The following is a 23,275-nucleotide window of genomic DNA, read 5'->3' on the forward strand; positions in this document are numbered from 1 at the left end:
TCACAGTATTCAATTGTGCCATATAACCCTTTACACAGCATTGAAAATGTTCAGTCACATAAATTACAATCAGGCTCTAAAATTTCAAGGAGAAACTTGCTGAAGCCCTGATTGAGCTAGTTTTCAGATATACATCAGGGCACAGTGCTCCCTGCTGGCTAGCATGTCCTGCTCCTAGGGTGATTGTCTGCTCTTGGTAATAAATGAGGTCTCCTCTTGAACTACTGGTCTGGATAATGTGGTTTGAGAGCGTCCTTTTCTATGAAATGGGGATATTTTTCATTTTTCCAGGGATATATGTGTGCCTTCTGTTGCATTAGATATTAAATGGATTTTGACTGTTTGTGATAATTTATGATCTGATGTAGTTTTTACAAAATGATAGAATTACTGGCATTAGTGTCCTAACCAACTGGGCAATTCAGTTATGAAATTACAACCAGATAATAACTTTTCTGCCTCCTAAAATCTGTGTTCCTGTTTCCCGTTCCACATAAGCCTTTCAACTGCCAGTATGTGATGCCTATAAAACAGCTGGCACAACATTTCAGGATTGGGAAATTAAGCTGTTGGTTATGGTAGTTGACTTATGAACTGTGTTGTACTTACAGTGTTGGTTGTTTCAGCCCCCTGAAATATTTCTACTTTTCCAGTTCTCCACCTTTCATCTTTCCCTTTGTTCTCCTCCCAGACAGGAGCAGTTTTTTTGTTGGCGAGGAACACTCGAAGTTTCCCCACTCTCTCGCCAGCAAGTCGGTAACTGAAAATCAAGCAGTAGCTGCTCTTTGGTTTGAGGTCATTGAGGAGAAGTTTTAGACGTCCCGTATCCTTCCTGTGGCCCACAAAGGCTGGAACTGCCATGTAGTACCCATCACCTCGTAACAAAAAGAGGAAAATACATCTTTAATGGACTCAAGCTATTTATTAGCAAATTGAGTAAAATTTTGCTAAGAAAATAAGTAGAAGCTGTGTTACTTGAATAATTTAAAATCAGACTGGAGAAAAGCAGCAGGGATTATACTTTACAAGGAATCAGCTTGCACTGTTGGAAGTCAGATCGGTTTACAAAGGAGATGAGTTCATATTTCACTGGCAATTACAGTCATTCTTCCTTGCATTGCAATTGTCTGCATCTTTCGAAGGCAAAATCAACTCATTTTTTTCAAATGCAATAGCTTGAAACATGCTGCTGTGCCTCTGTGGTCAGATCATTTCCAGTACTTGAGCTATCTCAAAACTCTCCCCACTGTCCTCTGCAGTGATGACAAACTCATAAAGGAACTGACAGCTTATTCCACAAATCCTGTAGGACCAATGGAATGAATGAGACACACAAAGAGAGAAAGGGATAAAACATCTGGGCCCATAAATGAAGTCATAATCAGCAGATCTACATTTGGGAAAATGGGTTAAGGTCAGGGTAAGGTCTTCCTGGAAGTGGCAGGACAGAGAAAGGAGCTGGGGAAAAGGAAATACAAGGAGCAGGAGAGGAAGGATTAGCAAGGAAAGACTGGGGTGGAAAGAGTGTGAGGGGAGAGACAGAGAACGTGTATGTTGAAATTGGAGCAATGGTCCACGGAATCCACTGGTTCCCACTGTAACACCTGCAACATTTCCTGGGTCACAGGGGAAGATCACAGAACTATAGAATCACTGAATGGTTTGGGCTGGAAGGGACCTTAAGGATCATCTAGTACAACCCCCCTGCCATGGGAAGGGACACCTCCCACCAGACCAGGTTGCTTAAAGCTCCATCCATCCAACCTGGCCTTGAACACCTCCAGGGATGGGGCATCCACAGCTTCTCTGGGCAACACGTTCCAGGGCCTCATTGCTCTCATCATGAAAAATGTCTTATATCCAACCTAAATCTATCCTCTTTCAGTTTTAAACCATTATCCCTTGTTCTGCCACTACAGGCTCTGGTAAAAACTCTTTCTTTGTCTTTCTCATAAGCCCTCTTTATTTATTGAAAGACCACAGTGAAGCCTCTTCAAAGCCTTCTCTTCTCCAGGCTGAACAACCACAACTCTCTCACCCTTTCTTCATACAAGAAGTGCTCCAGCCCTCTGATCATCCTTGTGGCCCTCCTCTGGATTTGCTCTAGCAGGTCCATGTCCTTTTTATGTTGGGGGCCCCAGAAGAGTTGAACGCAGGGCTCCAGGTGGGGTCTCGCAAGAGCAGAGCAGAGGGGCGAATCACCTCCCTTGGCCTGCTGGCCACACTTCTTTTGGTGCAGCCCAGGATACAGTTGGCTTTCTGAGTTGCAAGAACACATTGACAGCTCATGTTGAGTTTTTCATCCACCACTATCCCCAAGTCCTTCTCATCAGAGCTACTCTCAATCTACTCATCACCCAGTCTGTATTGGTATTGGATATTGCCCTAACCCAGGCGCACTTGATCTTGTTGAGCTTCATGAAGTTCACATGGGTGCAATCCTCAAGCCTGTAAAGGTCTCTCTGGATGACATTCCTTCCATTTAGTATATCAACTGCAGCCCTCAGCTTGGTGTCATCTGGGAACTTGCTGAGGGAGCACTCAATGCCACTATCTCTATCATTGACGAAGATATTAAATAGTATTGGTCCCAGCATGGACCCTTGAGGAAAAGGAGAGAAGAGAAAGGGAGGAGAGGGGAGGGGAGGGAAGGAGAAAACCCAATAACAACAAAAAGAATAATCAAAACAACTGATGCACAATGCAATGGCTCACCACCAGCTGACTGATGCCCAGCCGGTCCCTGAGCAATGGCAGCACCACCTGGACAACTCCCCTCAGCTTTAATTGTTTGGCACGATGCCATATGGGATGGGATATCCCTTTGGCCAGTTTGTGTCAGCTTTCTGTCCCCTCCCAGCTTCTTGTGCCCAGCTGGGCACTCCCAGCCTCCTTGCTGGCAAGGCTGCCTGAGAAGCTGAAGAGTCCTTGACTTGGTTTAAGCACTGCTCTGCAACAGCTAAAACACCACTGTGTTATCAGCATTATTCTCACCTAAGTCCAAAACACAGCACCATACCAGCTACTATGAAGAAAAGGTATTCTATCCTGGATGAAACCAGGACATCAGGTATCAGTTTTTCTTGAGTAGCACCCTGCCCTTGCTTCATTCTAAGGAATGCCTTCACTATTTTGTCTTGTGGAGTTTGAGATTTCTGAGCAGTTATCACAGTGCTATTTCTAAGCAGTGTGAGTGGCAACACTGCCACATCAATCTAAATGGCAAATGCGTGGTTAAAGGTCCTACCAGCCTTGGAGAGACACAACATGCAGCTAATATGGTTCCCATTGTTTTGTACCTTGCAGTTCCTAACAGTTGTTATTTTCTATTCCTTTTTTCTCATCTTTTGATTCCCTTGTGTTGAAATTGCTAAGTATCAATTGCCACTGGGTACTTCAAAGAAGCAGCTTCCCCTCCCAGCCTTCTCTGCTGCCTCTTTTTTATGATTATTTCTTTACAGAGAAAACCCACTGATAGGAAAATTAATTCTCTATTTTATTTTCTCCTCCATCCCCCTTTATTTGGAGGGGGTAAGACACCAAATCAAAGCATGGCTAGGGGGAAGACATTTAAATACCTCTATCTCGATCAGCAGGATTCCAGTCAAAGTCATCATTAGTATCTTGTTTCCAGTCGCAGACCCCTCGACTGAAGCTGCAATCAACTGGGAAAAAAATAAATTGGCAATGGAGACACAGAGATAAGTGGAGCGTTATATTATAAGTACTGATAAAAATAATTTGCTTTTTATTCACCTAGTTATGAGTGTATAGGTCATTCTAAAATTATGTGCAATCTGAGTTCAGATAGTTTTGACCTAGATTAAATTGCAAAAAAAGCACAACACTAGAATTTATGTAGTAATTCTTTCCTTAATTCACAGAAATATGTATTGTGACTTTTTACTGCCAAATTTCCATGTGCACATGATTTTAATGTGCTGTGAGTTTTGTATACTGAATGCCTGCTGATTGCCAGGTGTAGTTTGAGATGTCAGTTTTGAACTCTAACATCATAAGTAGTTTAGGATCTGCCAACTTGCAAGCTTTACTCTCTCCATATGTGACACTGCTGCAGTTGTAATCAGCTGAGATGCACAAGCTCCAGTTCATTCCATTGAAAGTGAGAAGCTGTCCTCCCATGAGAGGAATCCTTTACTTCAGCACTCAATTTATATTATAGAGAGCTGGAAGTAGCCCAAATCAGTTGATCTTTAGAGCACACTGCAAAAAATGTCTCATACAGAGCACAGCACAGCCTTTGTGACTGTGCAGATGAAAAGCATCATATATAAAGAAATAAACACTGTGAAATGCCAGCATGACAGATCAGATTAAGAACAGTATGTCAGTCATCTGAATTTCCTTGGAAGGGGGGATCCTTCTTGTTCTTTTCATGCATTTTATCATGAGACAGAGAAGTGCAGGACATGACATTTGGAGAGTTTTACTGTATAAATTTAAGTCTTGTTTCCAAAAGCACTACTTTCTGACTTCAAAAACAAAATAAAACAAACAAACAACAAAAACTATCTCACACTAAATGTCTGCCAGCATCTTTGCCTTTTTAATTTTTTTTAAAGATCTGGAATCATATCTCCATAGTTTTTTTGTGAAACCCACCTTGTCCTAAAATGAATCTCAGCTACAGTGAACCCCAACATTTCAGCCCCTGCACACTTAGCTCGTGACTCCACAGAACGTCGCTGCCCTGTAAATGCATTAGCTCAATATGATCTCTTAGTTCCCTCTCTTGGATTCTGTTTTTTTTTTTTTGTCTTTTTTTTTTTTCCTGGCTCTTGTAATCAGGTCCTTACAGTCAGCTTCATCATTCTGTCCAAAGCCTGTTTTTAGCTTCTTGCTAGCTCCACTTACCTCAGAAAGGCTGCACAACTTAAAATCAAGTCACTGCATCACAGAGGAACTGTTTCCCACCAGGAGAGTGGGTGAGAATGCTCTCTGATCTGCTTGTATGCTCTGCTTTGACCTGAGACACTCTGCAATCTGTTATAGTTACCAGAAGGCAGTGCAGTCTTATGCTAGCAAATGTGTGAAGCAGTTTCCTAGGGCATGGCAGAAATTTAAATTGTGTACATAAATTGGCAGGTCTTGGGCCTTGTATGTTCCACTGAATTACAAAATTTTTTTTTAATGTGAAAAAGAACAGAGTATCACCTTAATCTGATACCCACAGGACTTACTGATGAACTGGGAGCTATCATGAATTTATTTAGGCTATTTAATATTTAGGCTAAATACTTATTCAGTCTTGTTCAGGGGACACTCATTCCTGTTGATTACAAGATACACAAAAAAAGCAAATAGCTGAAGGACTTTGGGATATGGTTGTGTGCTATGCAACACTCCTCTAACATGGCTGCATTTTGTAAGTAACCAAAATTACCTTATTTTTTCATGAATCTGAAATAAATAAGTAAAATTCAATTGCAAGTTACTTTTCCATGTTGGGGGACATTCTATACATGTCTTATCAACAGTTAAAGATGTTCTGAAAAGGACACAAAACCATATTGGAACTGGCAGAATGGTTTCGCCAGATATTCACCAGATATTGTCTCTAAATGCTCATTAAGCTTTTGTTTTATGTAAAGACTTCTAAAGAGGTTCTGAGGCTTAGGTGATACAGATTGTCATGAAAACACACAATATGCAGGAAAAACATTACAGAATAAAAATAAAGTACCTTCTTGCTCTGGTCTCGAAACTGGAACTTTTCTCTGTGCCAGAAGGGGGCCAAAGGCAGCTGCTTCTTTACCCTGGGGAACTGGTGAAAACAATTCATCAAGTGCTGAATCATAACAGGAACAGAAAATGGAACTTTATTCCTTTATACCAGTTGCAATAGTTTATTTATATAATTCAATGTATGTGTTTTTCACTCCACCACCGAAATAACAATTCTAACCCCAGTTAGATACTAACTCTGAATACTAAAATGTTTAAATTGCTGATTTCCACATCACTGTGCCTTTTAAAATGTGGGCAATGGAGTTGCAAGGTTTGCAAGGTCAAATATCTTTGCACATGATCTTTCTTTGGCATGATGATCTGCTTTCTTGCTGCAAAATTTCAAGCATTGATTGCCGTAGATGAACACCATGAGATAGCAAAGACAATGACTGAATGGCTTGGCAGTAGTTTGGAAACAGGAACCTCAAAAAAATGGGTAATGTGAGAGACTTCGTAAAAGCCATATACTTTAGGAGACCAAAGGCCCACAGCTGTGCGTTCAAGTGGGAGGTATCTGTGCTGCTGTAATGGGATCTCTAGGAGATGATTTTTCCAAAGCTGTGCTCTCTCCTGGGGCACGTGTTCTCCTGCAGGCCTCATCAGCTCCGCTGTCTGTTGGGAAGGAAAGGTGCAGCGACTGCCCTGTGTCTTCCTCACCCTCCCTGCATCAGCTGGCAAGCACAGCCTGATGTTTTGATCATCAGACATGGTAGAAAACCCTGAGCAAGCTCTTTTGTAAAAACTGATTGACTGGCTTGTTCTATGCCAAACTGGAAGAGTTGGTACAGCAGCAGTAAATGAACATTAGGTGCCTTCTCTACAATATCAGACTAAAGAAGGTACTGCAAGAAATAAAAAAAATAAATCAGCCACAGCCCGAGAGACAAATGCAAAAGCTCTCACATCTGTTGAGCTACAAAGGTACAAGAAGCTTGCAAACTCTTATTTTCCATGGATTGTCAGCGTGAGCCCTAAGTATTTTTGAAGTTCTGTGGTTAAGCTTCTTTTGTATTATTTTAAGTGGTGACAGGAGAAGTGTACACACTAAAAAAAACGATGACCTCAACTTCTCAGTGTGGTGCCTGCATAAGTAACTAATCACACAAGGCAACGGGAAGACCTGCTTTCACTGGCAGAGTACTCCATCCGTTGCAAACACACATGCAGATGATACCTGTGATATATACATACATACTTAGGAATACAAGAAGACTCAGAATCATAGAATCATTAAGGTCGGAAAAGACCTCCAAGCTCACCTGGTCCAACCATCCCCCTACCACCAATGTCACTACTGAACCATGTCCCTAAGCACCAGGTCCAACCTTGAACACCCCCAGGGACGGTGACTCCACCACCTCCCTGGGCAACCCGTCCCAATGCCTGACTGCTCTTTCTGAGAAGAAATGTCTCCTCATTTCCAACCTGAACCTCCCCTGGCTCAACTTGAGGCCAAGGAAGGATGGGAAGGATAAGGAGGGAGGAGGGAAGGATGATCCTTTGGATTACTGCTTACAAAAGGTGCTAGTGGAAAGCCTGACATAAGAAGTTCACTTTTTCAGCCATACCACATGGGAAGCAGCACTAAGAAAAGCTCAGGCTTCCTCAACAGTGCCAGCTGACTGGAGCTACGGAAATGGACATTGGTTTCTCTACTCAGCACTGTATTAGTCATGCTACTAGAAAGCTGCCAACTGTTTTAAAAGTCATGACTTTCATATACACACACATTTGTTCAACTGGGAGTTTGTTCCAGTGAGTTCCACTTATCTAGGGCTTCCCAACAAAATACTCCAACATATTTGAAGTCATAAGCACATGCTCAAGTTTAAGAATATGCTTACAAACCCTTCAAACCAGAGCCTCCAAGTGCCATAGAATATACCATTTCTTAACTTTTCTTCTCCTTCAAAAGTGTAAAAAAGTGTTCTGTTTGTACACCAGGGAAAACACACAGCAATGACGAGGCCCTGGAGGCAGTTCCAGAGGGACTGTGTTGAGCCAAGAAAGGAGACTCCTGCAATCTTATGAGCTTTCTGACGAATTGCCAGGAACGTGTCCCCTCTTGTTGCCCTTGCAGCCTTCTCCTCACCTGGACCACTACTTAAATCACCTAGATAATATTCTTACTTAAGGCGAAGATTAATATATCTTTCTCCAAATTAATATATGTCTACATATACAGATTTAGGAACATGCGCAAAGTGCTTAGGTGTTAAGCTTACTGTCATGCCATAAACTTGGCCTCCTGCTTTGTGAAAGAGGCTCAGGCTGTGAAAACCCTTGCCAAAATGAAGAAAGTTATTAAAATATGAACAGCTCTGGAAAGACTAGAGCAATTTAACAGAAGATAGCAGCTGCCAGAATGATTTATTTACAAAGTTATTGAATTACACTTGAATTCACTTGAGGGATATACATGCAGGTGTACCTGTGTGCAGCAAATGCTTCCAGTGAAGAACTGTCATGTACATAAAAAGAGTAAAATTTTATATCCAAATCTATTTTTGCTTTCAGTGTCAGGCATTACAGTCAGGTTCTCCACTTACTGGAAGGTATCACCAGAGAGTTAGGAGAAACTGTATTTCTTCAGCTTACAGAGACGTTTTCAAGAAGCCTAACTTCTTGGAAGGTGCCTACGTTTGACATTGGACCATCATGGGACATAACCAGAATCCAAGATCTGTCCCTCCTAAGTACTAGCCAGGAGTTAGGTTCGCACTTTTCAGCTCTTCTGCGGTCCACTGGTGCTTGCAGAAATGCAAGCCTTCCAGAGAGTCCTTGTCTCTTGTTCCACAAGAATACACTCCGACCAACAAAAGCTCACTTAAGTCTCACTTCAGGTGCAGCAGAGTCCACCCTTTCTTTCTGTACTGCTGGTATCCCCCACCAATGTATCTGCAGCAAAAGCTATCATATTATCTCCAGTTATATATAAACCCCTTTGCACCAGGGTGCGACACATTCTTAAGTGCTACTGCCATCACTATACTCTTACGTGTTACGATGGGTTAATCTTATGAGCAGGAATTAATGGCAGAGAGAATTAATGCCCAGGTCCTCAGGGATATCTATGTAACCAACTACTACCAATTTCCATAGGAGCTGTGTCTCTGAGTGCCTGACGAGCTGGGCATAAGTAAATTGGCGATGTTCCATTCCTGAGAGCAGTCAGCTTACAGCTGACACAGGCTCCCGGGACTGCAAGAAAGTCAGTGTTGCTGTCTGTGACATATGTCTGAGTAACGCCTCTGCTCTGAGGAAAAGAAATCTCTCGGTTTGAGTCACATCAGGTGCAGCTTGTCAATTGTACTGACTGCAGGAACTGTGCCTGGGAAAGAGACTTTCTGCAAAATGCAACAGTCCCAGCTAGATCAGGTGGTTGAAACAATCCTGAGAAACATACTTGCATAAAAATAATAGGACTCACATAAACAGATTCTGAAATAACTGATGACACGACTGCTGTCATGGGGACACTTCTGAGGAATACCTTCAGAAAATACTTGAGAAAGTCCTGCTAAAATGAAGCATTCAGGCATTGCCCTAATATAAACATGCCTAAATAGAGTGCCATGAAGGGGATTTAGACACAAATTTAGAAATGAAACTTGGTTAAAAGAAGTTCAGAATTCCACCTTAAAAACAACAGGCTTCCAGGGAGAGCTGCACATAATGAAACAGATCGGTTTTGAGAGCCACCTTCCAGCCATTCCCTCTGTTAGGGGAACTTTGGGTAGCTAAGTAATAAAGGTGACAGACCACCACTACAAGGTGTTGCAAAAGAGCTAGTTAGGTTCACACTTATCCTTTTGCACAGCAGTGTCCTCCTTGAAGTGCAGGCGGACAGCAGTTCCGTTTGCTTGTTGAACAGGTTTGTTATCACTGACCTACCAGTTGCACCAACTCTGACTACATGACTTCTTGTTTGGAGCTGCCTTGTGCTCGGATTGCTTGGAGTGAGCTCAGGTCCACCTGCAAAGTATCATGTAGACAGACCTTCAAGTCAGTCTACAAGTCAAATAAAGGATAATGAGATCACAAAAGCAACAGGAAGTCTTCAGAGGCACATCTGGAAATGCACTGCTTGGATAAGCTGCAATTTTAAAAGGCCCAAAGTGAAAACAAAACCCAAAAAACCCCAAACCCAATGAGTAGAAGTTCAGTACAATAGCTGTGCAGCACTGTTTCAGGGACATGCTTCAGAAACAGAACACCACTGCTAAGTGGCTCTGGTACTAAAGGACAGATTTTCCTTTATGTGCACTTGGCTTCACCTCTCTGCTTTGCCAACAACTGTATATAAGGTTACTTACAGTACATTTAATACTCCTGGAAATAATATTTTGTCTGAAAAAATATGGTTTGGTTTATAGCTTGAAAATTATTTTCTTTTTGTCTGCAGTAACGCATGTGCTATCCTTAAAGCTTTATTTTTCTTTTCCCTGTTAATGGGTCTATATTTCTTATAAATCACCCATAGCATCCTGAGGCGACAATACTGGAAGAACAGACATACAGCAGGAATACAGGCACCCAAATATTTAAAGAAGCTAGTTGTGGGGAGTGTGGTACATTTTTGTTTCTTGCTATGGCTGTTTTTTCCATCCCCTGGAAAATGCCTATGCCTGTTTTTGCCTAGGTAGTCTAGTTAGTCTAAATGTAAAAATAACCCACAAAATCTGGGAGAAATAACTCACTGTTAGTAATTCTAACATACACAGTCCCAAAGTGTTTACAACTGTGGCATGTGGGAACTCTCACAACAACGGTTCTTGTTGTCTATCTATCACTGCTCTCTGATGTTCAAAGCTCGTTAAAAGACAAAACAAAACAACACAAAACAAAAACAACCAGAAAACCAGAGTGGGCACTATAAAAAAGTCAAACAATATAACAGGTAGTAAAATGAAGACTAGCTTCCTTTACATTCAGTATATCATTATTTGCTTGCACAGTGGTGTAGAAAAGAATGAGTTTAACAGCCAACGTCCTGATTAGCTGGGAGAGGTATCTTGTTCAGAATTAAAAGCCTAGAATCCATAAGATAAGCAGCCCACTTATATTATTGCCAAATGAATCAGAAGGCAAAAACCTCCTTATCATTCTTGGTGCTATCAAAGGAAGAAGCTTGGTAATTAACACAGTTGACTAGATTATATGCTTGTGTTTTACAAATATTAACATATTAACTCTCATATGACTCTTAGGGAGCCCAGGAAGTTGTTTTGTTCGCTAGGTCTGCACACTCAGAGTATGACATCTGGGATTTGACATTTCAATGTCCATTGTGTTTTATATCACTGTTTAAAAGCAGTTCCTACTGAGTTAATAGCTGTAGCTGTGCGTGTTTATCACTTTGGGAAATCAGACCTTAGGATCTCATCTCACATAGAAAATAAGGAACACACACTACTCAGAACACAAAATGACAACCTTTTTTCCCCCTTCCCTGCAGCCCTTCCTTATTTTTTATGCATCTGCAACTTTTATAATCAATGGGACAGTGCTGTCTATTGAACTACTCCTTGCACAGCAAGACAGATCCCTCCTTCACACTGAACAAGGTAAAGATCCCACAGAAAACACACATTTAAAGTCACTAAAGACTGTATCAAAAGGTATAAAAATGTAAGAAGAAAAAAAAGTTTTCACAGATAACCGTAATTTCGACATTTCTTAAATGTTGAGTGCTTTATTCTGCTATCTTAAACTACTGGATTTTTAAAAAACTGAGTAGAAGTTTTCATAGACATCCTGCATTTTGATACTTGGCCTGTTTTAATAATTTAAATCCTCATATAATAATTTTTTTTCTTCTTTCCCTACAGCATTTTCCCATGGCTCCCTATATAATATACATAAGATGTAGTAAAGTTACCATGATAAAATAATGCACAAATTTAAAAGTAATAGTTAGGACCTCTGAAAAGTGTGAACTATCCATTTTTCCTAATTAACTCCCCTTCCTGAAAGACAAACAATACCATTTTTGATAACACAAAAGGCAGATGCAATTTGGATACTTCAGGAGATTGTACAGGGAACTTAATGTGGTAGTAAAGGAATCACTGGTGAATACACATCAGCAGAGGAGGAAAAAAAAAGGATGTGTAAAATTAGTAGCTGTAAATTTGAGATAATCCTGCACTCCAAAGGGTCATTCAATACCATTAAAAATGAAGTGATTTTAAAGATGGAATCAATTAAACCCATGAACTGTCTAAATTTTAGTACATTAACAAGGATCAAGAATGGCATATGGCAATTTAAAAAGAAAGGAAACACAATTAATACATGCAACCCAACCTGTAAGAAAAATGCAAATGGCATGACACCTCAGGTCCTATACATAGTTGGGATCAAAACAGAAAGCCATAAATAAAACAAAGTTCACATACTTAATGAAACTTCATCTTGGCCATAGTAGTTTCCCTGTATAAAGAAGCACACAAATCTTCTGTCAGCTCCCCCTGGCAAAGTAAAATCCCACCGGCATGTTCAGCATATAAATCCCTTATATTACTAACTTAAAATTCCAGTCAAATATGACAAGAACAAAGAGAGTAGGGGAAAAATGCAAATAAATCACAATACTTTAATATTTTCAAGCAATAATAGTCATAGTCACTGCTGTCAGTTGTAGAGGCAATTCCATAGAGATTTGTAGCCACAGATAGCTGTTGCTTAGCCCAGGCATATGGTGTTCAAATGTTTTGGCTTGGTTGAGAAAGTCCTTGAAAATGAACCTCACTAAACTTCATTACAAAAATCTCTTGTGTATTATTTTGACTTAGCTTTTGCTGTGGACAAAGGATTTTCCTGGTGTGCCCTCACTCAAACTGGAAACTTGGAAATGAATCCACTCAAACAGCATGGCAGTGGGTATTCACCAGGAAGGTTACAGGATCTACCCTTTGCAGTTGCATCGGGTCACACAGCCCAGTACAGGTCCCAGTCCCTCAGGTTCCAGTTAATTAGTCAATCATTTTGATTCCTTCCCAGTTGAACCACATCTAGCTGAACATATCTGGTATTACCAGTGCTGGTCAATTTCTACCATTCTCTTTGCATAAGAAAGCTCCCCATCAACTTACCTTCATGAAGAAGATTGAGTACCTGAGAACCTAGCCTTAACACAAGTTGCCACCATATATATTGCAACTGGTTTCTGTTCACTTTCTCCCTACTTTCTGCACAAGTATGACCAGCCTTGGGTTAATTATCACGACTGGGAAGAACTGTGTCCTCCTCTAGGCTAGTCTTTTAGTGGAAATGTGTATAAAACAGAATTTTCTAATATTACAAGACTGGTCATCAGAAGACCTGGGTTTTCGTGTGAGAGAATGGAGGCAAGTCACCTAATACCTTTATCTGAGACGCTCACATGGCTGTGGCAGTATGGTAAGCATGATCCAAGGGTAGCTTGCCATCCAGTGAAAACTTCAACCCCAATTTGGCTTCAGCTCCTGCCCCTGCTACTTTTTTCAGGTAAATTATTTATGAAGAGATCCTTAGAAGCTTGGTGGAAAGCTGCATAAGCTCGTCAGGAGAGAAAGGCTGAGTAAGCAGGTAGGCTGGGGTTAGGAAATGCATCTGGGGTAGCTGGCCAGAGGAAGAGTGGTGCTCTTGGCACAGGAACATCAACTTTGGAGTCACAGCGCCAAGAGCTAGAAACCTTTCACAAAAAATGGAGATTGAGCAAAGCCTGGAGGTTAGGACATTCAGTGAAAAAAGTAAGGTGGGTGCACAGTCCCAGCTGTCTGTGCAATACACATTTTGAAGTAGGGGGTCTCCTGCATGCCAGCTGAAGTTCCTAATTTATCAGCTGGAAACACAAACATACTTCCTCAGGCTGGTATGTGTGTGTATGTGTGTGTTTACTTCAGTATTTTGCTGTCCTCTTTTTGTGTTGGCCTGTACACATCTAATTGCCTCCTGCCTCTGACAGTCATAAGGTCAGAGGAGGGCTCTCAGTAGGCCAAGGGCCCACCATGAGTGAGCTCTATCTATCTTTTCTCCACTTACTTTAGTAATCCCATCCTGGGCTTTTCTTCTTGTGCAAGGAAGAACTTGAGGAGGGAAGTAAGTTCTGAGTATTTTCACCATTTGATCTTGCTAAAAGCTGACATGCAGAAACGTGGCAGCTGTTTGGATACTTTGGAAATATTGCTGCTTCCTGATTTGTGACTTTATATTTTTACAGCATTAGAGAAGCATTTAAGTGTCTTCCAGAACAGTAAGGTCAACATAGTGTGCAGCTCTATACACGCTAGATAACACTATTTTTGATATTACTTTGAAATGCTAGGTTGAAAGAATAGAACAAGTCATAGAACCATATAGGTTGGAAGGGACATCATTGGGTCACCTAATCTGACCTGCTGATCAGGTGGTTGCTCAAGGTTGACCAGTCAAATTATGAGTATCTTCAAAGATGCATATTTCACGACCTACATGCACACCTGCACCAATTCTTGGCTAACTTCATGGTAAAAAGAAATATTTTCCTTATAACTAATCAGAATTTCTTTTGTTCCAACTTGCATCCATTGCCTCTTTCCCTGTTGCTTTATATTTTCAAGAAGAGTCTGGCTTTTCCTTCTCTACAACCTTCCATTCCTCTTAAGACTGAAAAACCAGTTGCTCTCCGCCTCTCCTCATATGCTGCATGTTCCAAGTCCCTGACCTTGGTGGAGCACTGCCAGACTCATGCCAGTATGTTCATGTCTTTCTTTTAAAGGGGAGCCCAAAACTGGACACAGCACCTCAGATGTGGTCTCCGGAGTACCAAAGAGAAGGAAGAACCATTTGTCTTAATCTAATGGTTACCTTGCTAAGGCAGCCCAGGGTGTGGTTGGCCTTCCTGGCCACAAGGGCACCTTGCTGGCTCACGTTCTTCAATTTATCTAACAATACCATCGAGTCCTTTTCTGCAAAGCTTCTTTATAAGCAGGCAGCCCACATCTGTAATGTTGCATGACACTTTTCTCTCCCTTTGCATTTGTTGAACTTCACAATGGCCCTGTCAGCCCATTGCAACAGCCTGTCAGGTCCCTCTGAACAGCAGCACTGCCCTTTGGCTAACAGGTCGCTCTCCCCAGTTTTGTATTGTCAGGAAACTTGAAATATGCCACAAGCAGTCACTGTTGTTAATGTTTGCAGAAAGGGAGGAGATTGGTGAACAAACACCTGATTTTACTCTGTTTATCAGCTCTCTAGCATACTTTGGGGAAGCGATATTAGGCTATATCCTTAGCCTAAACTGAAACAGACCAATTTCCACTGATTTTTTTTTTTTTAAAAAAGGCAATTTTATGAGAATAGTGCCTTGGGTAAAGAAGCCTGTATTCTCAAATGTATTTAAATGATTAATCACATTTGTTCTTGGCTTTCCTACAATAGCAATATTACAGACCATGTTTCTAGAGGACTTTAAAATGATCCTTCCTTTCTAAAAACACATGTGCATGTGTTTTTTTGAATCCAATAGCAACAACTTGAGTTCTAACTTAAACTCCATTTGTGTTCATTTATATCATTATGAAATACAGCACATAATTTTATTTACTGTGAGATAATATTTATTGCTTTTCTATACTTTGGAAAAGAAAAAGTATCATGAATAAATGTTTATCATGGTGCATTTTTCATATTGTATGTTTTTGCCACCCCCTTGAAGAACATTTGAATGAGCCAGATAAAAATAAAATTAAAATGCATTTGAAAACTGAAAACAATATGGCAAGAAAATGTGTATCATACAACATAGTGATTGAAAGAAAACACCTGAAAGTGGACTGAGGAAACATGTCAATCTTCCTGATAAATGACTAGTGTCAGAAATTAAGCAAGATACCTGCTCGGATACCATCAAATGTTTTAAATGCAAGTGCCTATTCAGATAGATTCTCGCATGTAAACAAAAGTGATAAAAAACCCTCTGGTGATTCATGACATTGTTTTTCTGGTGCGAATGCTATGAACAACAGTGGTGCCTATTGTATAGTCTACATTATTTGAAACACAAGGACACCAAAGTATATGTTTTTCCTCTGAACAATGCATACTATTAGGATGATGAATATGCCTATCATGAATCAAAGCTAGTTGTTGTCTTATGCATAATGAAACAGCAAAATATCATTTTTTATTGGGGCTTCTATGAAGAAAATGAGGAAAAGCTACATGTAAGCTGCTGTCAAAGAACAGCTGGCAGAGTGACTGTCAGGATGGCACACTCCCTTCTGTCAATATTGACTGCAGACTGTTTCCTCTAAAAAGGAGGATTCACTAACTTTCATAGAATCCTAGAATCATAAAGGTTGGGAAAGACCTCCAAGATAATCTGGTTCAACTATCCCCCTACCACTACTATCACTCACTAAACCATGTCCCTAAGCACCACGTCCAACCTTTCCTTGAACACCCCCAGGGACGGTGACTCTACCACCTCCCTGGGCAACCCGTTCCAATGCCTGACTGCTCTTTCTGAGAAGAAATTTCTCCTAATTTCCAACCTGAAATCTCACAGTACCTATATTAGATTCATTTTCTACAAGTAAATTAGGATAAAATAGCTATAATGTTTGGTGACTATTTTTTTAGTGTTTACATAATTATTTGCATTAAAACCAGTATAAAAATGGAGAAACTTACAAAAGACATCTCCTCTTAGACTTTGCTCATGGTCAATCTGATTCTCATAATCTTCACTCTCTTCCTTGTCTGTCTCCTCTGCCTCTTCTATAGTAACTTCAGTTTCTTTCTCTTCAACAGTGTAGCTCCCACCAAGATCAATACCACCCTCATAGTCCAGTGACTGCAAGTGGGTCTTAGAAGCTGGTGTCATTGCTGATTCTGGGATCACATTCTTGATTGCTTTGTGCTTTTTCACACTGTTTTTATGGGCAAGAAGTTTCTTAATTGTGTCCTTAGCTGTTCCAGGGATTCTCGGAATTTCCTTCACTGACTTTTCAGGTATAACTAGAACCAAGAAGAAAATATTAAATATCAACCTAATGAATCGTTCAGCAATCACATTCATAAATGGCACCCGGGTGTTCTTTACAACGTCCAGAGACCAACACTATTAAATTCTCTACTGTGAGATTTAAGTTCACCTCTCCACAGAACTGAATACGCATTCACTAGTTATGCATTTACCTCTGTTGTACAGACAGCACTCGGTTTGATTTAGAATCATAGAATCACAGAATAGTTTGGGTTGGAAGGGACCTTTAAGGATCATCTTGTTCCAACCCTCCGGATCCACCAGACCAGGTTGCTCAAAGCCTCATTCAGCCTGTCCTTGAACACCTTGAGGAATGGGGCACCCACAGCATCTCTGGGCAACCTGTTCCAGGGCCTCACCACCCTCACAGTAAAGAATTTACCATGAGTTACAGTGAAAACACAGGAGCGACCCTCTGTCATAACCTTAATTGGCCTCCTGTATAACACAGGCCACAAAGCTCCTTACATTCTGTATTTTTACACTGGAGCTTGGAGAAAAAAAAATCCTTCTTCTGTTTGTGGACTACTGAAAATTGTCGATGGAGACTTGATTCCCTATAAAACATATGTCAGCCTACTAGTAGTGAGCATTTTTCTTAGCTATCTTTTGTGAACTTCTCTGACCTAACATTTCTTGCACCAAAGGCTGAAAGACACTGAAATAGAGCATATTTTGAGAGGAGATATAACAAACTGATTCATCACATTTCATTTAGGTCTAAAGGATAAAAGCTCCAAAGTTCAGAGAGGCATCTGAGAAGTCCAAATTATTATCTTCTTGCAATTCAATGACGGACTAGAACATAAATATACAATTTTCTGAGATTGTTACTGTTTTATGATTCCTTTTGACTGCAAAATACTAAAAGGAAATCCAGCTTTGTAGTATTTTGCAACTTCTGATCCTGCTCAGAAGCACAAAGGCTGGCAGAAGTGAAAAACTTCTGTGGGGTAAAAGTCAACCAAGATTGTTCAAAGCTGTAAATAAAAAAATTTTGATTTGGGGATTTTCCCCATTCTTGGTCCATCATAGAGTATAATGAAGTCAAATATCCTTTATATCCAGGCAGAAAACTTCAAAACCATTAGTGATAAGAGGATATTTTAACATTTACATAGCACTCCTGATTTTCACAGCATGCTCTCCTTGTCAACGTACTGTTTCAAGGTACAAGCCTTTTATTGATAAGACAAGAGTAATGGGCTAAAGTTGTGCCAGAGGAGCTTTAGGTTGGATATTAGGAAAAACTTCTTTACTGAAAGGGTTGTTAGGTATTTAAATGGGCTGCCCAGGGAAGTGGTTGAGTCACCATCCCTGGAGGTCTTTAAAAGACGTTTAGATGTAGAGTTTAGTGATATGGTTTAGTGGAGGACTTGTTAGTGTTAGGTCAGAGGTTGGACTAGGTGATCTTGGAGGTCTCTCCCAACCTAAATGATTCTGTGATTCTGTGATTTCTTTTTAAATTCCATTATTCTCTCTATAGTTATCAAACTATATTGGGATGCTTAAATGAGGGACTATTTTTAATAGGAACCCATTTGAAGATGCATTTCTATGGGTGCAGGGAGCCAGGATTGATTTTCTGCCAGTATATGACCCAGTAGCAGCGCAAAGGGCTCCTTTGAGGCACAATGTTGGTCAGCTTTTCTTTATGTTAAGATGGGAAAATTATCAGTTCGCATAACATGAGGAGAGATTTCAGTTGCATATTATGAAACACTTGCTTCCTATCCTTGCTATAGGCTAGTAAAACACAGGAGCAAGCTACTTAGATTATTTGAACTGCATCACTCGAAGCCTTAAAAAATTGTTAGACTACCATCTGTCACTAATATGCTGGATGTGATCTGCCTCAGAACGAAAGAACAGACAAACCGATCCCTTAGAGTCCCTTCCAGATGTACTTTTCTGTCATCTGACAGAAAATGATAGCTCTTGGTGCCAATGGACAAGTCATCACTGAGGATTAAAGCCAGGACTACTTTGGATCAGTTTGTTCAAAATACGTGTACAGTACAGAGCAAATTCAAAGGAGAAATTATGGCAAGACTGCAGATACTGCATTTTATCAGCAACATCAGTTGCTGCTCAACATCAGCTGAGGAACACCACTGTGCAGAAACCAGGGCTGGAAGACTTAGTATGACAAAAACGCAAGTTTTAGGGAAGACGTAAATCTGAGGAGTTCCAGTTTATGAGATAGATTATCTAGTTCTGCCATAAGGATTCAACTGAGTTAATGAAGTCCCTGGCTGAGTATCAGAGCTACTGAGGAAGATGGTGTCTTTGGTGTTTAAAGTCCATGGCAATGGACTTTGGGGCTTGGGACAATGAGGCATTTTAAATCAACTCAGGATTTCATGACAGCTATGACATGACCAGTCAGTATGCAATTAAATATTCAGCCCCCTAGTGCAGGCCATGTCTTGAATCTGTTTGGGTTAGGAAGAGGGACTGGTAAGTATGATAGCACAACCATGTCAGAAGCTACTGAGAGCTTTCTGCAGTTAAGTCCATAAGTACTTAAGTCCATAAGTACTTAAGAAATAGTAAGAGCTGCATAGCTCCAATGTGATGTACAAAAGCTGTTTCATAGATGGAGACTATTTCCACCAATGGGTCAGAACAGCCATATGCGCTGCTTCTTATCTTTGATTCTTGATCAGTATTGATACTGAAGTGCCTAAGTGCCTAAAGTCTTTCTGAATTGCAATTGGTGGGGAAAGTCAGTTATTTTTATTTCCCTGTGCTTCTGCTGTCTAATGACTGTATTATCAGGGCAAGAATATGTTCCTAATTTGCTCCTTACTTTGTGGTGATAAAAACTTCGTAGTGGTATTTTGGGACAGATGGACTGGACCTGTAATGTTGGGTAGTACTAAATTTCATATGATTGGGCAATCACCAATTGCATGAAATTTAACAAGAGCAAGTGCCAGATTCTGCACCTGGGACAGAGTAATCCTGGATATGTGTACAGACTGGAGGACGAGAGGCTTGCCATTCTGCTTGATGGTAAATTGAATATAAGTCAACAGTGTGACCTGGCAGCCAAAAGGGCCATCCACATCCTGGGGTGCATCAAGCATGGCATTGCTAGCTGGTTGAGGGAAACGATTGTCCTGCTGTGCTCTGTGCTGGTGTGGCCTCACCTCAAGTACTGGGTACAGTTTCAGGTGCCACAATATAAGAAAGACATAAAACTACTAGAGAACCTCCAAAGGAGGGCCAACGAAGATTGTGAAGTGTCTAGAGGAGAAGACATATGAGGAATAGCTGAGGTCCCTTGGTTTGTTCAGCCCAGAGCAGAGCAGGCTGAGGGGAGGCCTCATGGCGGCCTGCAGCTCCCTCACGAGGGGAGCGGAGGGGCAGGCGCTGAGCTCTGCTCTCTGGGGACAGCGACAGGACCCGAGGGAACGGCACGGAGCTGGGACAGGGGAGGGTCAGGCTGGGTGTTGGGGAAAGGTGCTGCACCCAGAGGGTGGTCGGGCACTGGGACAGGCTCCCCAGGGAAGTGGTCATGGCACCGAGCCTGATGGAGTTCAAGGAGCATTTCGACAACACTCTCAGAAATGGGGTTTGATTTTGGGTGGTCCTGTGTGGAGCCAGGAGTTGGACTCGAGGATCCTTGTGTGTCCCTTCCAACTCAGGATATTCTATGAATCGATGATGCTCTTTTCTGTGTGTTTCTTCTCATATAAACAAAGGGAGCAGAAGAAAAAACTCCACTTAAAAGAACAGTACTGTAGTCTAATAGGAAAAGAGGAAAGTTCCCTGAATTTATCTTAATTTCTGGATAATATAATCCTAATCAATGTGAATTTGTCACATTTTATTCATGGTAAATGCAACTAAATTTTCTATTTAGTATGCCAGGAGCAAAATCAGATTCTCTTGGTTAGCTCACTGGAGTGTTCAGATCTTCTGAGACTGCAGGTGTAATATAAATAAATTAATATAAAATAATAATTATTTTAATATAATATAAAATAAATTAATGCCAATAATACATAAAATAAATAAAAATTGAGGATTTTGTTTTTCTTAGCATTTGAATAAAACTCGTAGCCTTGCTTGCCATATACTTGCAAGTAAGCTCTATTAATACACCTTTCCTCTGGAGGATGATGTTCTGAAGGATATATGTAATTCGGCTGCTGTGGTACTCGAGTCTAAACTCAGAATTCAGCAGTAAAAATTATCAAGAAGAATTAATTCCAAACGAATTTTCTCTTGACAATCAGTAACAAGAAACTGCAGGCTGTTAATAAATAGGCTGTGGAAGCCAGGACTGACTGCCCAGCAAACCTGAACATCTGATTTTAGTTTCTACTTTGAAGTCTTCCCAGCGAAATGAAAAATTCTTACAGCTCAACATAATAACCTCTGTGGTGTCAGAAAACCAATCTCCTTGCACGTACAAAACTAAGCAGTGTAGAAAATCAACTGACAGGAGTGACAAAAATATGGGAATGAATGAGTATAATCCCCACTTGCTTGCAGACTGCAGTTTGCTGATGGAAATATGAAAATTTGAATGCTTACATTTTATATCATGGACAAAGAGGGACTAGACACCAAGTTTAGGATATATCATGAGTACCCTAATCTGCATTCAGCTGTAGAATAAATAGCCTAAGGTATGGATTTTTATGTCTACCAGTAAATTGCAGTAGGAATGAATGAATCTAAGCATAGAACACCTAAAACTCAGTCTGTTCTGCAGAATCCACTCCTTGTGGACTTGCATGAATGCATGGCTTACCCTCTTTGACAGTCTGGGGTGCCACAGCTGAGGCAATGATTTTTCAGGACCCTTTGACCCCTGACATTTATATAAACACACAGGTGTTGCTCACAAACGTTTGTGCATTTATGCATTCATGTGATTGCATAAAGAATTTTAGAAACTGAAAAGAAATGTAGTGCATTTTATCACAGCTTCTTTTTATGCACCCTCCATCAGGAAGCATGCAGATTAAGACCTCCTGTTTTTACATTTTGTATTTATAGCCCAAGTACAAAAATATTTCAGCTTCCAAAGGTATTTTATTTCTTTGAATCAGAGGGAATTAAAGCAAGTGATGGAAAAACAAAGGCAAATGTAGGTTGAGGGCTAGAAGTAAATCTTTTCTGACATCAGCTGCAGTGCAAGACTACAAGACCACTGAAATGGCTTGGTATGGGATGTCTAATAACTAAGTTGTGAAAGTTGACTTGTAAAAAATACAGAGAACAGATGTCAACCTCCTGTCTCTGCGCTGTACTATGTAAAGGGAAATGCACTGGGGATGATGCAGAAGAGGAGCAGGCAGTAATCTGTTTTCCTCACACGCACTGTACAACTGCAGCTGGTGTTGAGTAGAGCTCTGAATCCAAGAGGGCTGCAACAGGAGATGTCTTACTCTGCACTCTGACAGGCACCACACTGCTTCCACCTTAACACCTACCAATAGGTTAAAAAATCTGGTGAGAGACAAGCCTAAGAGACTGGCTTAAAAGTTCTTTTGTAGTTCCCTTTGTAGCTTCTGTATATAAAAATTAGAAAGGGGACAAGGGATACAGATTTGTGGGGTGTAGGGGGAGTCTTTAGATGTGAGAGCAGATTAAATCACAAGGATAATTTCAGAAATCATTCTAAAATGTCCTAGACCTCATAACGAAGGATGCTTGTTTTAGAGAGTCATTAGAGATTCTGAAAGTTTTAATACATAGTTTAATACACAGTTTCTATACTATTATGTTCTTTTAAGCACCATCAACTAACTCTATGTATCACCTGTTTAATTTCTAAAATTCTTGTCATCTTATTTGGGGGCGGATATTTTGAGAAATCAGGGCAAGTTCACCACACTGGACTGTACTTACTTCATGACTAAGATGTTTCCAGTAGGACATGTGGGATGAAAAAAGCTTAAGCATTATTCATTAAGGGATGACAGCAGCATTTGACTCCATGTTGAATTGAATCCTAAGAACCTGACCAATATTATGACTAGAATGGCTTTTTAAGCTTGTTATGTTATGGTGTCAACCCAAACTTTTCTCAGAACTTGCAAGTTAAAAAGAAAGCAAATCATAGAGTTTTTAGAGGATACCCTACGAGCAAAAAAGGAACCTGATTAATACAAGAGGGATGGAGAGAATTGTCATGGGTTTGTATTGCCATTTAAATATCCAGCAAAGCATAATCAAGAATAGCAACCTCTGTCTCCAGCTGGGCAATAAAAAGAGTGACATTGCTCTTTAGAGTAATGCCTGAAGGTTGTAGGCTTTAAGTTAGTGCTGTTTTTTTCTTTTTTCTTTTTTTTTTTTTTCTCCCTGTTATTTTGTAGCTTCCTACAAGAAAAGTGAATTAAAAATAGAATCTTTTTTCCCCAGAAATCTTAATTGCTTATGGAACCTTATGGGACCCTATTCTTAAATAAAAGCTGGAATACACATCGAAGCATATGGTGAGGGAAATGTGGTTTTTCAATGCACAATAGGAAATCAGGAAACACATGA

At 40.5% G+C, this 23,275-nt stretch overlaps 1 protein-coding gene and 1 long non-coding RNA gene across 5 annotated transcripts in view; one reads left to right on the forward strand and one right to left on the reverse strand.

Moving 5' to 3' along the window:
• The window catches only part of LOC310895920, a 136,422-nt gene that overhangs the window by 13,547 nt on the left and 99,600 nt on the right, over nt 1-23,275 (forward strand). The gene's annotated exons all lie outside the window — the stretch shown is intronic.
• The window catches only part of EGFL6 (EGF like domain multiple 6), a 49,641-nt gene that overhangs the window by 2,890 nt on the left and 23,476 nt on the right, over nt 1-23,275 (reverse strand). The window contains exons 8-11 of the mRNA XM_083827575.1: nt 16,411-16,737; nt 5,705-5,785; nt 3,579-3,665; nt 610-875 (exon numbers count right to left, since the gene is read on the reverse strand). Coding sequence (XP_083683701.1) covers nt 610-875; nt 3,579-3,665; nt 5,705-5,785; nt 16,411-16,737 — 761 coding nt within the window. The remainder of the gene's footprint in view (nt 1-609; nt 876-3,578; nt 3,666-5,704; nt 5,786-16,410; nt 16,738-23,275) is intronic.

Source organism: Anser anser (assembly GCF_964211835.1).
Source record: "Anser anser genome assembly, chromosome: 1".
Taxonomy (NCBI): Eukaryota; Metazoa; Chordata; class Aves; order Anseriformes; family Anatidae; genus Anser; species Anser anser.